The 18104-nt window shown below is 46.8% G+C and overlaps 1 protein-coding gene across 3 annotated transcripts in view; it reads right to left on the reverse strand.

Annotated features, from left to right (window-relative positions):
- Positions 1–17691, reverse strand: part of DACH2 (dachshund family transcription factor 2) — a 446534-nt gene extending 428843 nt beyond the window's left edge. For 2 of the 3 annotated variants that reach the window (XM_069746107.1, XM_069746106.1), the window contains exon 1: positions 17253–17681. In XM_069746107.1, coding sequence (XP_069602208.1) covers positions 17253–17635 — 383 coding nt within the window. In that variant the 5' untranslated portion in view covers positions 17636–17681. Of the gene's footprint in view, positions 1–17252 lie in introns of all 3 variants that reach the window. The other variant, XM_069746105.1, reaches the window with a different exon arrangement.
- Between the last annotated feature and the right edge of the window lie 413 nt (positions 17692–18104).

Below are 18104 nucleotides of genomic sequence, written 5' to 3' on the forward strand. Positions count from 1 at the left end.
AATATTACAAAAGCAATCACAGGCCCGATACGATCGCACATGTGGAATGGTTTACCGGGAGCGGACATATTTTGTTTCCACTTTAGGGCTCCCTGTTAATCCAATACAACTTTTATACAGACCCATAAACAGCAGCAGTGGAAAAGACAGCACAGATGTTCACCTCTAATGCAATTTCCATTCAATTTCCTAAGTGCGGTCCCCGTGTGCCGAGCGGCTTAACGTTATGTTTAGCTTGCAAATTCTTTTAATAAATAATGAATGCAATAAAATGGAGAGATCAATGGCAGCTGAGAAAATCATAAAACGAGGCGCGCGGCTCAGGCCTCTGCTGCGGATCTCAAACTTTAATACAGAGACCAATCAATACGATTTTTTCCCCTCTGCGCTTTCTCAACCTGTCACATGGCAAGAAGATAACCTCAGCGCAGATACCCGATATCAGTCTCCCGACGCCCGATCGCACGCAGCCGCACCAATCACCTTCACCTCCTGGAAAACAATAGAAAATCACTTAATAAACCGCAGATAAAAACTACAGGTCATATGTGAAACGAGACGGAGCGCAAGTTCTGTGCACCAGAGAGGATGCGCAGAATCCAGAAAATAATGTACATGGTTAAGTGACCATATAGCGGTCGAGTGGTGTAATTACTTCTTTGCAGGTCGGCATTGTAGTAGTTATATCCTTGCACATAGGAGCAGTATTATAGTAGTTATATCCTTGTACATAGGGGCAGTATTATAGTAATTATATTCTTGTACATAGGAACAGTATTATAGTAGTTATATTCTTGTACATAAGGGCAGTATTATAGTAGTTATATTCTTGTATATAGGGGCAGTATTATAGTACCGTAGTTATATTCTTGTACATAGGGGCAGTATTATAGTAGTTATATTCTTGTACACAGGAGCAGTATTATAGTAGTTAGATTCTTGTACATAGGGGCAGTATTATAGTAGTTATATTCTTGTACATAGGGGCAGTATTATAGTAGTTATATTCTTGTACATAGGGGCAGTATTATAGTAGTTATATCCTTGTACATAGGAGCAGTATTATAGTAGTTATATTCTTGTACACAGGAGCAGTATTATAGTAGTTATATCCTTGTACATAGGAGCAGTATTATAGTAGTTATATTCTTGTACATAGGGGCAGTATTATAGTAGTTATATTCTTGTACATAGGAGCAGTATTATAGTAGTTATATTCTTGTACATAGGAGCAGTATTATAGTAGTTATATTCTTGTACATAGGAGCAGTATTATAGTAGTTATATTCTTGTACATAGGAGCAGTATTATAGTAGTTATATCCTTGTACATAGGAGCAGTATTATAGTAGTTATATTCTTGTACATAGGAGCAGTATTATAGTAGTTATATCCTTGTACATAGGAGCAGTATTATAGTAGTTATATTCTTGTACATAGGGTCAGTATTACAGTAGTTATATTCTTGTACATAGGAGCAGTATTATAGTACTTATATTCTTGTACATAGGAGCAGTATTATAGTAGTTATATTCTTGCACACAGGAGCAGTATTATAGTAGTTATATTCTTGTACATAGGAGCAGTATTATAGTAGTTATATTCTTGTACATAGGAGCAGTATTATAGTAGTTATATCCTTGTACATAGGGGCAGTAATATATACACTGCTCAGAAAAATCACATCATAACTCTGGGCAGAAAAGAAAGAATAAGAAGATTAGAAATAATCTGATAAGGTAACATTTAAAATGGTTTCCTCCTTTCTCCAGCTGCATACACACTGTATATACACTGCTCAAAAAAAATAAAGGGAACACTTAACAGAATATAAGTCCAAGTAAATCAAATTTCTGTGAAATCAGACTGTCCGCTTAGGAAGCAACACTGATTGACAATCAATTTCACATACTGTTGTGCAAATAGAATAGACAACAGATGGAAATTATTGGCGATTATCAAGACACCCTCTATAAAAGGAGAGGTTCTGCAGGTGGGGACCACAGACCACATCTCAGTACCAATGCTTTCTGGCTGATGTTTTGGTCACTTTTGAATGTTGGTTGTGCTTTCACACACGTGGTAGCATGAGACGGACTCTACAACCCACACAAGTGGCTCAGGTAGTGCAGCTCATCCAGGATGGCACATCAATGCGAGCTGTGGCAAGAAGCTGTGTCTGTCAGCGTAGTGTCCAGAGGATGGAGGCGCTACCAGGAGACAGGCCAGTACACCAGGAGACAAGGAGGGGGCAGTAGGAGGGCAACAACCCAGCAGCAGGAACACTGCCTCAGCCTTTGTGCAAGGAGGAACAGGAGGAGCACTGCCAGAGCCCTGCAAAATGACCTCCAGCAGGCCACAAATGTGTACGTGTCTGCACAAACGGTTAGAAGCCGACTCCATGAGGATGGTCTGAGTGCCCGACGTCCACAGATGGGGGTTGTGCTCACAGCCCAACACCGTGCCGGACGCTTGGCATTTGCCACAGAACACCAGGATTGGCAAATTCGCCACTGGCGCCCTGTGCTCTTCACAGATGAAAGCAGGTTCACACTGACCACATGTGACAGACGTGACAGAGTCTGGAAAGGCCGTAGTGAGTGATCTGCTGCCTGCAACATCCTTCAGCATGACCGGTTTGGCAGTGGGTCAGTAATGGTGTGGGGTGGCATTTCTTTGGAGGGCCGCACAGCCCTCCATGTGCTCACCAGAGGTAGCCCGACTGCCATTAGGTACCGAGATGAGATCCTCAGACCCCTTGTGAGACCATATGCTGGTACGGTTGGCCCTGGGTTCCTCCTAATGCAGGACAATGTCAGACCTCATGTGGCTGGAGTGTCAGCAGTTCTTGCAAGATGAAGGCATTGAAGCTCTGGACTGGCCCGCCCGCTCCCCAGACCTGAATCCGATTGAACACATCTGGGACATCATGTCTCGCACCATCCACCAACGTCACGTTGCCCCACAGACTGTCCAGGAGTTGGCGGATGGTTTAGTCCAGGTCTGGAAGGAGATCCCTCAGGAGACCATCTGCCACCTCATCAGGAGCATGCCCAGGCGTTGTAGGGAGGTCATACAGGCACGTGGAGGCCACACACTACTGAGCATCTTTTCCTTGTCACAAGGCATTTCCACTGAAGTTGAATCAGCCTGTAATTTGATTTTCCACTTTGATTTTGGGTATCATTCCAAATCTAGAGCTTCATGGGATATTAATTTTGATTTACATTGATAAAGGTTATGTTTTATTCTTCTTAACACATTCCACTACGCAGTGAATACAAATTTGCAACTGGAATATTTCATTCAGTGATCTCTACGACGTGGTATTTTAGTGTTCCCTTTATTTTTTTGAACAGTGTATATTATACATTTACTGAAATTAAATATAAAGATTGACTGAGATGATGAAAAAGCTTCTCCCTGTTAAAATTCATGTAAAATAATTTAGTATATACTCACCTGTTCCTCCCAGACATCCCACGGTTCTGTTTACAATGGCCGCAGACGCCATCGCCTATATACCCCGCTTTACAGCTGCAGCCGATCATTGGCCTCAGGGTCATTAAGAATAATACATATGTTAAGGTCAGTAAATTTACTATGTTACATGTGGCTCCTGTGCGGTTTAGGGCAGATCTCTGAAGCATTGATGGTTTACGGAGCTGCTTTGATACATTTATTCCCAATCTTTATCATCAGAGATTTCAGGTGTCGTCTCCCTTTAAGCCACATGAGATAAGCGACTCGGCGCCGTTGTAGGGAAGCAGCGATTACTATGTGGAACTTGGAGAGAAATACAAATTGGATGTATGTGTCTAATATTTAATCTGCCAGGAACCGCAGGCTTAAACAAACCTCACATTTCTATTAATTAAAACAATGCAGGTCATAAATCAACACCGGGGAGCAATAAGCGAACGTCAAAACACTTTGTACCACGTCTGAGCCACGGGAAGGCAGGAGGGAGGGCGGGGGTTACGGGCGCTTTTGTTTAAAGATTTGTGGAGGTCTCTATGGCCCAAAAGAGGAAGACGAGTCAATCTCAGAGAAAATCTGAAAATTAAAAGCAATGGGAACAGGATCCTCAGTATGCAAACAACAGGAGTGGATGATGGGAGTTGGGGTATGTCCTGGTTTAGGAGGCATTTCGCACACATTTGGCGGTGCTGCTGTTCACTACTAGGCACCGCTCATCACGGGAGACGCTGATCTCCCCGCCGTCGGTTATTGGGGTCATTGGTAATGGCGCTGCGACAGCCGAGCTGCCTGATCTGCTGGGATCTTTAGTGAATAGACGCGCTCTTCTGTACAGCCCATTAATCATTCATCGTTCTCTACTGTAATCTCCTGTAACGTAATACGTTACATTGTTACACGCTTTATACCTTCAGCCATGAGAAGGAAGATTCTGTCCTCAGAAAGTGCAAGAGACAGATGAACCCTATACAGAGTGGATGTAGAGAAGGGCGACAAATCTATCATGGAGGATGCACAGCCAGGTCAGAGGGTTCAGAGGCCCCCACAAGGAAGACGATTCTAAGGATCCCCTTATTCCTACAGGACACACTATCATTAATAAGATCTAAAATCCAAGCACTATAATAGAAAGTCATCTCCAAAACGGGTCGTCTTCTGAGCGTTGCTCTAGGGCCACACAAACTTTGGACATGCAACATTAAGATGGCAATTACACTGCATATAATTATTGCATTACTGCACATGGCTGTGATGTGAGGCAAGTGCTGCGGAATATGTTGGCTCTATATAAATAATTATTATTATTATTCAATGATGCTGGATTCTTGGTCGCAAACCGCAACAGACTCTTTTAGAACAGAGTTAAATGCTGATCGTGCGATTTTTGCGTCAGCCTGGCGAGTGTGCGCGTCCTAAGCCTCCAAAAATAAGTGCAGCTCCTCTGTGAAAATAAGACACTTCTGTTTCAGTGCCATGAGTTTTTGTTTGTTTTTGTTTTTTCTTTTTTGAAGCAGCAAAGCGAATTACATGCTACTTGAAACAAGACAGAAAATGGATTACATGGTATTTGGAAACATTTGCACCTTTGTGTCCCGGCGGTGTGAAGTCGCAACACAACAGAAAACCATCAGATTCAAAGTTACAGTTTGTCGCCGCGTCTTTTTTAGTCTAAGGGGTGTCGCATATTATATGCAACTAACAAGTACATTGCCCCCTACATCTGTTCTCATTGCAGGGTAACAGCAAGTCACAGACCAATAGCCACAGATTATAATCCTGTGACAAAAGTCGCTGCGAAGCCCTGAGGATCTGTCCTTACGGTAGTGACCAGTCCTCGCCCGGATACATCCTGAATAGTTTTATAGCTTAACTTAATGTAAATAATATAAAGTGTAATGAACTGTAAGAAGAGCGCGAGAACGATGATGATAATGATAGCGATAATGAAGATGATGATGCTGATGATAGCGATAACATGGATGATGCCCAGATTTTGGCTACACTGCTCACAACACTTCTGTCGCCATTTTATCCTTAAATGTTTTTTTTTTTTTAAATTAATAATCAATGAACAGTTGAAAAATGTAAGAAGTAACAGCAGGCGTGTTCTGGATCAGTCACAATGCCGCGGTTCAGGGCACGGATCGCTCTCCTGTATATGTGACGTATCCGCCAGCGCTGATTGATTCTTCATATCTTTATGACCGTCCGTCTTCAGACTCGTCTCCGTCAGGTTGTAAGAGTTTAATAAAAAGGCAGAGATTCTACAAATCTTCCCCGCAGCAGCTGCTTCCCCTCGTCCCTGCTCCTCCCCTCCGCATACCGCGAGATTGATAGGTGACATTTACCAAACGCCATAATCGTTCATTATCCGCCGCTGTCACTTTCATTACAGTCAAATGTTAATGTGAAAAATGCTTCACTAAACTCATGATTTTACTATTGATTTTTCCTCTTTTTCCTTTTGCAAATAATGACTTGTTCAATACTAAACCCTGGATTGTGGGATCAGGATCCACATGAGGCGCGTTCCCTTGACCCTGTGATCCCAGCTATAATTATTGATACATTTATCTACTTGGGAGGAAAAAATGTGGATGAATTTATAGTAAAGCTCAACAACAACAACAACAACAACAAAAAACACAAGCTTTACTTGGATGACAAATCTGTTACTCCTCCAGTTCTTATTGTGGTGTCACCCAACTTTACTGGAACCCCAAACGGCAAGTATCCTATCCCTATTACAGCATAAAGGGGCGTTAAAAAAGCCGGTTGCCAATGCCAGTGGCAGCGGTAATGAGAGGGTTGTGAGACAACTTTCCAGACAGCAGATACATTTTTTCTATCTACGGTACCAGTTACTTATGTGGCCAACACCAGAGCAGCAGCTACATAACAGAATTCTCCAGATTGCAAATCCTATAGGGTTAACATTGTTGCAAAAAAAAAAAAATGCTCAGCTCAGGTTCATTCTGCCACATTTAACGCAAATGCAAAAAAATGCAACATATTGCTGGTTTAGATGTGATCATGAAGCTTTGATATTGGTTTTTTTGTTTGTTTTTTATGCATTTTTAAACTTTTTACCAATTATTTTTAATTGGAAGAAAAAGTTTATAAAAAGGAAGAAAGTGAACATTTGGGATTTGATCCATTTTGTTTCTAGGTATCAATACAACGTATCTTTCACAAGGCACCAGTCCGAACTTGACAAAGGGATTTCTTTCAACATTTGTATTTTTATTTTTGTTTTTCTGCCGCTGTTGCTTTAAACGTCTCCAGCCTCTCTGCTGATTGCTGACAGTGTATAGGACATTAATGCATCTGTCATGATAACAAGCTAAGAATAACTTGCAGACATCAAACCAGGAGGCAGAATCTATGTGAAGTGATTCATTCAGATCTGTCTCATTGATTTATTAAACACAGGGCAACATCTGCAGCCTCACACAGCCGCGCCGCAAAATTAATGCAGGATCAATTCAAATGGAAAAAAAGTGCAAAGAGAGATAAATCAAAACAGCATTTGCATGCGCTGCCACAATCAGCCTTATTGGGTGTAAATGCTGCGTATCCCCTTTCTGGAGCGAAAAGCGACTAAACATTATGTTATCTAAGCAGAAGGGGCTTGATTTGAAGCGACACAGATTTGTACAGGTCCCGGGCGCTGCGAAAAAGGAAGAAAAGGAGAAGAAAGGAGATGGGGAAAAAAAAATAAATAAAGAGGCTTGGTGAATAACACTACTGAATATGCAACAGGAGCGGAGCGGCGATGTGTGCGAGCCTCCAATAGGGTCCGGCCAGCAGCAGCAGCAATGTAAACATGGAGGTGGGGGCCCCCCATAAAGAGACAGTGATAAATGAAAAGATGTCAGACGCAAGGTGCATGGACAACGGGGCGGGGCCGGCCGGTTCATACAGGCGACAAAACCATTTAGCATTTATGACCCAAAAGAGCAGAGATCCAGAGCTGTCACCCACCAGATGTGTCCCCTGTTACTAAGCAGTAAGTCACATGAATATATCCGCACCGCTACATAGTCAAGGAATAAGCTGGGAAGGAAAAAAAAATAAAATAAAATTATGCAAAAACAAAAATAGATACAAAAAGTTAAATATATAAAAAATACAAAAGCAAAAGAAAAATGTATCAAATGAAAGTCTGGAGGGAAAGTCTAGAGTAACCAGGGGAGAATGAGGAGCAGTAAAGGACATGGAGCGGCTCATCAGCGGGGGTCGCACGGAGCAGGGTGGCCGAGGGGGGGGCGACACTTTGGTGTAACGAGACTCATCTCAGCAACACCGTTACGGTAATCCTTTTATACCCCATTAATTTCTCCTGGTTCGTACTTGTCCTCCGATGTGAACACATCCGCAGCAAAAAGTAATTAAAAAAAAAATCAATTGTATAGAAAAATATAAATTAAAAAATCTTTACGTTGACTTTTTAAAGTTTTCCTAACATGAACAGAAATCAACACCCCAAAAAATATTTTTGGGAAATTTAAGATTTTTTTTCCCCCATGCAAAACTCATTACGTAAAGTCAGGATGTTTCCATATAATCTTTGCGATAAATGTTTCAAAGTGTGAACAGATTCTGACCGTTGTATAGCAATAAAAAAAACACTACAATAACCGCCCCCAGGTCCAGGACTGCACATATTTGCCAACCAGTGATTAGGATTCTGGCCCGATCGGTGGCGCAGAGTTATTACTCGGCTCTTGGCTCCGTGTCTGGACCGTTGGTGGAATAAAATATTGACTTTATTTACGGAGCCAATTAATTTCTACGAGTCTGTGTTCCTTAATCAGCTCCGTCACATAAAATCTCTCCGGACAAGTAAATCTGGTGGACGAGCCAATGGGAAAACGTGTTAAGTGCCGAACAATTTCAGGTTCCGGACATCATATCGTCAATTAAAATATACATACGGTAATTACACTGGACGCCGTCGCTCCAGACTAGGGAAAAATCAGGACTTCAATGAGTGACCACTGAAAAGTTTTGCAAATTTCTGAACAACTTTACAATTTTATTTTGGCGACACCCAGAAGCTAAAAACTTGTCCTATGTAAGAGCTGAAGATTTGTCCCAATTGCATCCAGTCTAGACAATCACTGCTACACCGGACCGATACCAGTCACCGGTACTGAAATATTGCTACAAACTGAGGGATTAGCGGTGTCTGGATTGCACAGGTTATATGGCACGGCAGATCTCATTAGATCCCTTCCTGACATGGTGCAATGACCCCCACAAGAGGTGCACCACTGGATCTGGTGATCTGCATTTTTCGGGGGCAGTACACTCTGTAGCACTCCTTCATTTGGCTTCATATACACTTCCTACATATGATACATTGTAATCTCCGGTAACGGCTGAGGACATATTTAGGTTTATATTTCTTAAGATTTTACAAATGAGTAAGCAGATACATTTCGACACAAAAATATAAATAATAAAATCCCTAAAATCTGTCATTGATCTGTGCCAGATGATCACAGTCATATAAAAAATCCCCCCCAAAATCTGTTCATGTATCTTTTTTCATGAAATAGTTTATATTTATTATTTTAATTGGGGCTTTGATTTTAGTTTCTGGAAATGAAATGCAGAAAAGATGCCAAGTGCATAAACAGAGGTCTGCGGCCACGTCCCCTGCTGACCCAGATTCCCACATTCCAGCATTGTCCCTTGAAGTTGGAGGGGAGCGGCTGAAGAATGACTGGAGGCCGGCAGTACGGGGGTCAGGAGGGGCACCAAACATTTCTAGTAACATAGTAACATAGTTAGTAAGGCCGAAAAAAGACATTTGTCCATCCAGTTCAGCCTATATTCCATCATAATAAATCCCCAGATCTACGTCCTTCTACAGAACCTAATAATTGTATGATACAATATTGTTCTGCTCCAGGAAATTCTAGTCTTCCTGACGAATCATTTATATTATCCTCAGACCCCAGTGCACAACAATCTGTGCAATCATGCTGATAACATGGGAAAAGACTGATAGTGACAAAAACCAAGTACAGGGGCCCGGGCCCTAAACACAGAGCCATAACGATGAGAATAATCATACAAGCCGAGAGCATCAATCAAAGGAGAAAGAAAAGTCCTAACAGTGACAAGAATCCTGCTAAAAGCACCAACAAGAGCACACGCCAACATCAGTTGCACCAAAAAAATTCCACCATCATGTTTTCTGTGGTGTTACATGGGACTGCTGGTGACATCTACTACATTATCTGTACTCCGAGAGTTATCACTGTGTTATCTGTGGTGTTACATAGGACTGCAGGTGTCATCTACTACATTATCTGTATTCAGAGTTATCACTGTTTTCTGTGCTGTTACATAGGACTGCAGGTGACATCTACTACATTATCTGTATTCAGAGTTATCACTGTGGTGTTACATAGGACTGCAGCTGACAGTTATTACACTACAATACACCACCAAAGTGTATATTAAATGACAAAGTCAGTGCCGCTGTACATGTGACACATGCAGATACACAGCATACAGAGCAGTGATGTAGCACAGCGGTGGCGAGAGGGTTATCTTTACCACACAGAAATTACAAACACCCGGCTCTATTGAGACATCTATTCTGCAAAGGTTTACCATGAATAGCACAGCACCGTGCGAAGCGTCACACCAGATACTCACCGCAAACAAGACTGAGCCTTCAAGTGTGCAGATCTGGAAGTTACAGGAGAACTTGAGCTGAAGATGCTATTGGAAGTTTCAGCATTAGAGCAGCATGATAACGGAGTACAGATAATGAAGTAGGGGTCATCTGCAGTCCTATGTAACACCACAGATAACACAGTGATGTCTGAGTACAGATAATGTAGTAGAGTTCACCTGCAGTGCTATGCAACACCTTAGCCAAAGATACAATAATTCATTATTTGTTGTGTCAAATCACATTCCACGCTATGCTACATCTGCATATCCACCTGACATTGGAAACCAGCTTTGCCTCTGTATCTGTGGGTATATAGATTGCTGCCAGCATATGTTGGTAGTTATACAATACAGTATATACAAATATGACAATCAGGAACACCAGAAGTCACCGCACCAGGTGGACATAATGAATATAGTAAGGTACATTTGCTATAATTTAACAAAAAATTCTAATAAATATATATATATATATATATATATATATATATATATATATATATATATATATATATATATATATATCGTACATACACATCTATATACATGCATAAACTTACAAAAAAAAATAGTATTACAGAAGAGCGGCACCTATAGTATAGAGGACATTTGGTATTAGCAGTATACAGGACACGATAGACACCACACACCATACATAAACTTACATTTCCTATAATCAGCGATCACATAACATACTGCGTACACTGTAACCTGCTAGTACATTTCAGATAACAGATATTTACCAGACAGGCAGCGCATACAGTACACAACATTTAGTGTTCCTAAAGTGCACAAAACAGTTACAAAGTGCACACCGAACATATAAGATACAATTAAAGTAAAGCAAGTGACTAATCCACAGCTGTCGGGGGAGCGTGCACACAGCAGCGTATACCTCATGTATGGGTATGTATATCCGGATATCCAGGCTGCAGGTGTACACAGAGTACAGAAAAGGCACCACAAACAGGAACACACAGAACTCGGAGCCTAATGTCAGCGATGAGGACAGTGACTGCGCAACGCAGAAGTTTACACGCCGCACACGTACATGTGTTATTACATGTGATGATGCATATGGAGTCCACAGGCAGAAACAAGCGGAACCGTCCACAGCGCAGTCCTGATAACAGCCCTCAGGAGAATACATCCTGCCCACAAAAAGGGTCCAGAATACAATGCATTGTGGTGAGAAAACTGCTCGCAAAGCAATTACCCAAATTACACCAAACTTGTAAATCATCATCTCCACTCCACATCGTCACAAAACTAAACATCTCATCAGTTCTACTGCTCCAGATCTATAAAATGCATGGAAATCCTACCTACCTGCAGTCCTACGTAACACCACTGAAAATGTCTATGTTTTCTGTGGTGTTACATAGAACTGCAGGTAACATCTACTACATCTGTTCCAGAGTGGAAAATAATACTTTTTAGCCCTCTCTGCTTTGTGTTGTCTTTTACTTTGTAACTTTTTTTTATCTATTTACAAACATCATCCACTTTCCACTTCCCTGGGGCTCAGGATGCACTTTAGGCACAGAACACAGGGAGTAAGGGTATGTGCACACGTTGCGGATTTACTGCAGATTCCACCTGCGTTTTACACCTGCGGATTCCAGTCTCCGGACTGGAGAAGCAGACACTGTGGGAAAACTCATCAATAAGTACAATAAGAGGATGAGGCACAGCATTACTATTCATATCTACACGAGGCACAGTAAACAGTAAGTGGGGGGCACATATTATTAGGAGGGTGGGCTCAATATGTAAACAGGATAGTTCAGGGCATTGATCTCTACCTGTTAGACAACTACAACTCTCAGCATATTTCAACCCATCCACAGGTATAAGGTGTGAGGCACAGCCCAGAGGGGGTGAAGACGTAGGAATGAACGAGGCGACGTAAAGGGAAGTTGTCGGCATTTAGAGAGCAGACATGCGACACGATCACTGTATATCAGACGCGGTGAAGTAAACTGATGTGTTAAAGAGGCACAGCCCTTTTATCTGGGGTGTTACATAGGACTGCAGGTAACATGCACAATGTAAAACCTGTAATGAGACGTGAGGCACAGGACAAAACATTATTAGGCAAACGCGGACATGCTGCACAGGAGGAGGCATCAGGAGGCACAATCAGGAGAACTACAGTAGTTTTACAGAATGAGGCACAGGACACATTTTGGGGTCTGACCTGACGCCGGCGTAGTCCTATGATGGGGCACAGTATAGGGAACGCTCCTGTACTATAGAAAGAGGCACAGAGAACATTATTGGGCTGTGACATATTTTGAGGTCTGACCTGGCATTAGGGTAGTATTATAAGGGGATAAGAGGCACAGAGCACATAGAGGGCATATTATGGGGCAGACATGAGGGAGACTTCAGGCTCTGACCTGCTGTTTGTGCAGTCCAGTTATGGGGCAAAGTATGAGACACTCCTGTACTAAATAGGGCATGTATGGGGCAACCATAAGGAACAGGCTCAGACCAGGTGTTGGGGCAGTCCTGTACTATATAATATGGTATGAGGCACTGCACAACGGGGCGCACACTCCCGCACTGCACAACGGGGCGCACACTCCCGCACTGCACAACGGGGCGCACACTCCCGCACTGCACAACGGGGCGCACACTCCCGCACTGCACAACGGGGCGCACACTCCCGCACTGCACAACGGGGCGCACACTCCCGCACTGCACAACGGGGCGCACACTCCCGCACTGCACAACGGGGCGCACACTCCCGCACTGCACAACGGGGCGCACACTCCCGCACTGCACAACGGGGCGCACACTCCCGCACTGCACAACGGGGCGCAGCACATAATTAGAGCTCTGGCCTAGCTTTGGTGCACATCTATTATGGGACAAAGTATGGGACACACTACTGTACTGTATGATGGGGCACAGCACATGTCCAGCTCTGACCAGGTGTTGGTGCAGTACTGGAACAAGTCACACATTTTGGGGCACACAAGGTACATTATTGGGCACATTATGAAACACAGGGCACATTATGGGGCACAGCACATGTCAGCACACATTATGGCGCACAGCACATGGTGTCAGGCTCTGACCTGGCATTGGAGGAGTCCTGATACAGGACACATCATGGGCACACACGGTACATTATGGGGCAGCACATGTCAGGGCACATTATGGAGCATACATGGTGTCAGTCTCCGTCCCGGTGTTGGTGCAGTTCTGACACAGGACACATTATGGGACACATTCCTGTCCTGAATAATGGGGCACAGCACATGTTGGGGCACATACAGGGTATACATGGTAGATTTTGAGGCACAATATCTGGCAGGCCACACATGGTACATTATGGGGCACACTCCTTTACTGTATAATGGGGAATAGAACATGTCAGGGAATACTATGAGGCACATATAGGGCATACGTGGTGTTGAGCTGACCTGGTGTTGGTGCAGTACACATTATGGGGCACGTATAAAGTAAATGGCACATTATGAGGTACAGCACATCTAGGGTATACATGGCACATTTCGAGGCACATTATGGGGCACACAAGGTGTCAGTGCAGTCCTGGTACAGGATACATTATGGGGCACATATAGGGTATACATGGTACATCTCAGGACACATTATGGGACATAGAACACATACGGTATACATGGCACACTTGTTACATTAAGGGGCACATATAGGGCACACATGGCACCGGGCTCTGACCTGGCGTTGGTGCAGTCTGGTATGGGACACATTATGGGGCATACTTAGAACATTTCAGGGCACACAGAGCATACTTGGTACATTTTGGGGCACAGCACGTCGGCCCAAAGAGGGTATACATGGCACAAAGAGCACACTTGGTACATTTAAGGGCACACATGGCATCGGGATCTGACCTGGCGTTGGTGCAGTCCCGGTACAGGACACATATGGGGCATACTTGGTACATTTGGGGGCACCGTACATGTCGGCACACCGAGGGTACACATGACATATCAGGGTATATTTGGTACATATCAGGGCACATTTCGGGACACAAATAGGGCATACTTGGCACATTTCAGTGCACATATGGCGTCGGGCACTGACCTGACATTGGTGCAGTCCTGGTACAGGACACATTTTGGGGCACATAGAGCATACTTGGTACATTTTGGGGCACCGCACACGTCAGTACACACACAGGGCATACTTGGCACATTTCAGGGCACACATGGCGTCGGGCTCTGATCTGGTGTTGGGACACATATCGGTTATACATGGCGCATTTCAGGGTACATTTCGGGGCACACAGAGCATACTTGGTACATTTGGGGGCACAGCACATGTTGGCACATTTCAGGGAACACACGGTGTTGGGCTCTGACCTGGCGTTGGTGCAGTCCTGGTACAGGGCACATTATGGGGCACACATGTCGTGCTCTGACCTGGCGTTGGTGCAGTCCTGGTACAGACACATTATGGGGCACACATAGGGCACATTTGGGGGGCACACAGTGTTGGGCTCTGACCTGGCGTTGGTGCAGTCCTGGTACAGGGCACATTACGGGGCACACATAGGGCACATATAGAGTACACAGGGTACATTTCGGGGCACACACGATGTCGGGCTCTGACCTGGCGTTGGTGCAGTCCTGGTACAGACACATTATGGGGCACACATAGGGTACACTTGGGGGCACATTTTGGGAGCACACACGGTGTCGGGCTCTGACCTGGCGTTGGTGCAGTCCCGGTACAGGACACATTAAGGGGCACACATAGGGGCGCATTTCGGGGCACACACACGGTGTCAGGCTCTGACCTGGCGTTGGTGCAGTCCCGGTACAGGACACATTATGGGGCACACATAGGGCACACTTGGGGGCACACACGGTGTCGGGCTCTGACCTGGCGTTGCAGTCCTGGTACAGACACATTATGGGGCACACATAGGGCACATTTTCGGGGCACACCGTGTCGGGCTCTGACCTGGCGTTGGTGCAGTCCCGGTACAGGACACATTATGGGGCACACATAGGGCACATTTTGGGGGCACACACGGGGTCGGGCTCTGACCTGGCGTTGGTGCAGTCCTGGTACAGGACACATTATGGGGCACACTTGGGGGCACATTTTGGGGGCACACACGGTGTCGGGCTCTGACCTGGCGTTGGTGCAGTCCTGTACAGGACACATTATAGGGCACACTTGGGGGCACATTTCGGGGGCACACACGGGGTCGGGCTCTGACCTGGCGTTGGTGCAGTCCTGTACAGGACACATAGGGCACACTTGGGGGCACATTTTGGGGGCACACACGGGGTCGGGCTCTGACCTGGCGTTGGTGCAGTCCTGTACAGGACACATAGGGCACACTTGGGGACACATTATGGGGCACATTTTGGGGGCACACACGGGGTCGGGCTCTGACCTGGCGTTGGTGCAGTCCTGTACAGGACACATAGGGCACACATTATGGGGCACATTTTGGGGGCACACACACATGTCGGGCTCTGACCTGGCGTTGGTGCAGTCGCGGTACAGGACACATTATGGGGCACACATAGGGCACATTTTGGGGGCACACACGGGGTCGGGCTCTGACCTGGCGTTGGTGCAGTCCTGTACAGGACACATAGGGCACACATTATGGGGCACACACGGGGTCGGGCTCTGACCTGGCGTTGGTGCAGTCCTGTACAGACACATTATGGGGCACACTTGGGGGCACATTTCGGGGGCACACACTGGGTCGGGCTCTGACCTGGCGTTGGTGCAGTCCCGGTACAGGACACATTATGGGGCACATTTGGGGGGCACACACGGGGTCGGGCTCTGACCTGGCGTTGGTGCAGTCCTGTACAGGACACATTTTGGGGGCACACATAGGGCACATTTTGGGGGCACACACGTCGGGCTCTGACCTGGCGTTGGTGCAGTCCCGGTACAGGACACATTATGGGGCACACTTGGGGCACATTTTGGGGGCACACACGGGGTCGGGCTCTGACCTGGCGTTGGTGCAGTCCCGGTACAGGACACATTATGGGGCACACATAGGGCACACATAGGGCACACATAGGGCACACATAGGGCACACTTGGGGGCACACACATGTCGGGCTCTGACCTGGCGTTGGTGCAGTCCTGTACAGACACATTATGGGGCACACTTGGGGGCACATTTCGGGGGCACACACTGGGTCGGGCTCTGACCTGGCGTTGGTGCAGTCCCGGTACAGGACACATTATGGGGCACATTTTGGGGGCACACACGGGGTCGGGCTCTGACCTGGCGTTGGTGCAGTCCCGGTACAGGACACATTATGGGGCAGACATAGGGCACACTTGGGGGCACACACATGTCGGGCTCTGACCTGGCGTTGGTGCAGTCCTGTACAGACACATTATGGGGCACACTTGGGGGCACATTTTGGGGGCACACACGGGGTCGGGCTCTGACCTGGCATTGGTGCAGTCCTGTACAGACACATTATGGGGCACACTTGGGGGCACATTTTGGGGGCACACACGGGGTCGGGCTCTGACCTGGCGTTGGTGCAGTCCTGTACAGGACACATTTTGGGGGCACACATAGGGCACATTTTGGGGGCACACACACATGTCGGGCTCTGACCTGGCGTTGGTGCAGTCCCGGTACAGGACACATTTTGGGGCACACATAGGGCACATTTTGGGGGCACACACGGGGTCGGGCTCTGACCTGGCATTGGTGCAGTCGCGGTACAGGACACATTATGGGGCACATTTTGGGGGCACACATAGTGTAGGGCTCTGACCTGGCGTTGGTGCAGTCCCGGTACAGGACACATTATGGGGCAGACATAGGGCACACTTGGGGGCACACACATGTCGGGCTCTGACCTGGCGTTGGTGCAGTCCTGTACAGACACATTATGGGGCACACTTGGGGCACATTTTGGGGGCACACACGGGGTCGGGCTCTGACCTGGTACAGGACACATTATGGGGCACATTTTGGGGGCACACATAGTGTAGGGCTCTGACCTGGCGTTGGTGCAGTCGCGGTACAGGACACATTATGGGGCACATTTTGGGGGCACACATAGTGTAGGGCTCTGACCTGGCGTTGGTGCAGTCCTGGTACAGCGTCTCGAAGTCCCGGCGGGTGATGAGCTTGCAGCGGTTGACCCCCGGCTGGATGGCCCCCAGCCCCCGCAGCACCCGCACCTGCTCCACCGTGCACACCACCGGGGTGATGTCCAGCCGCTTCAGCTTGGTGTAGACCGTGTGCAGCCCGCCCACCAGGTGCTTCAGGAAGAGCTCGAACACCTGCGGCAGACAGATGAGCTCCTGCCCGTCCAGCACGAAGGACGCCACCCGCACCCCGTGCACCTCCACCATCCGGCACTCGCTGCCGCCACTGCCGGGAGCCGGGCTGTACGCGCCCAGCAGCGGAGACTCCGCCGGGCTCAGCACTGGAGGAGGAGGCGCGGACACGGCCATGCTCGGGCTCCCGGCCGGGAAGAAGCTGCAGCCGCCGCCGCTACCTCAGAGTGAGTGCCGGAGCCCGGAGCGCTGAGCGGCCACACACACCGCCGACACCACGCCGCAGCCAATCAGCGTCCGCGGAGGGGGCGGAGCTCCGCGAGGATTGGGTGCTGATGGGACGGGGCGGGGCTATGTTTGCCACTCTGTGGAAGACTCTGATGAGAACGTGTCCCGCTCCGCGCCGTCCCGACACCGAGGGGTTAACTCATCCTCCTCCGGGACTGCAGGGGTTACCCGTCGCCCACTAGGGCAGGGGTCCCCAACTCCAGTCCTCAAGGCCCACCAACATGTCATGTTTTCAGGATTTCCTTAGTCTTGCCCAGGTAATAATTGCATCACCTGTGCAATGCAAAGGAAATCCTGAAAACATGACCTGTTGGTGGGCCTTGAGGACTGGAGTTGGGGACCCCTGCACTAGGGGATG

The sequence above is a fragment of the Ranitomeya imitator genome, chromosome 2, assembly GCF_032444005.1.
Source record: "Ranitomeya imitator isolate aRanImi1 chromosome 2, aRanImi1.pri, whole genome shotgun sequence".
Lineage (NCBI taxonomy): Eukaryota > Metazoa > Chordata > Amphibia > Anura > Dendrobatidae > Ranitomeya > Ranitomeya imitator.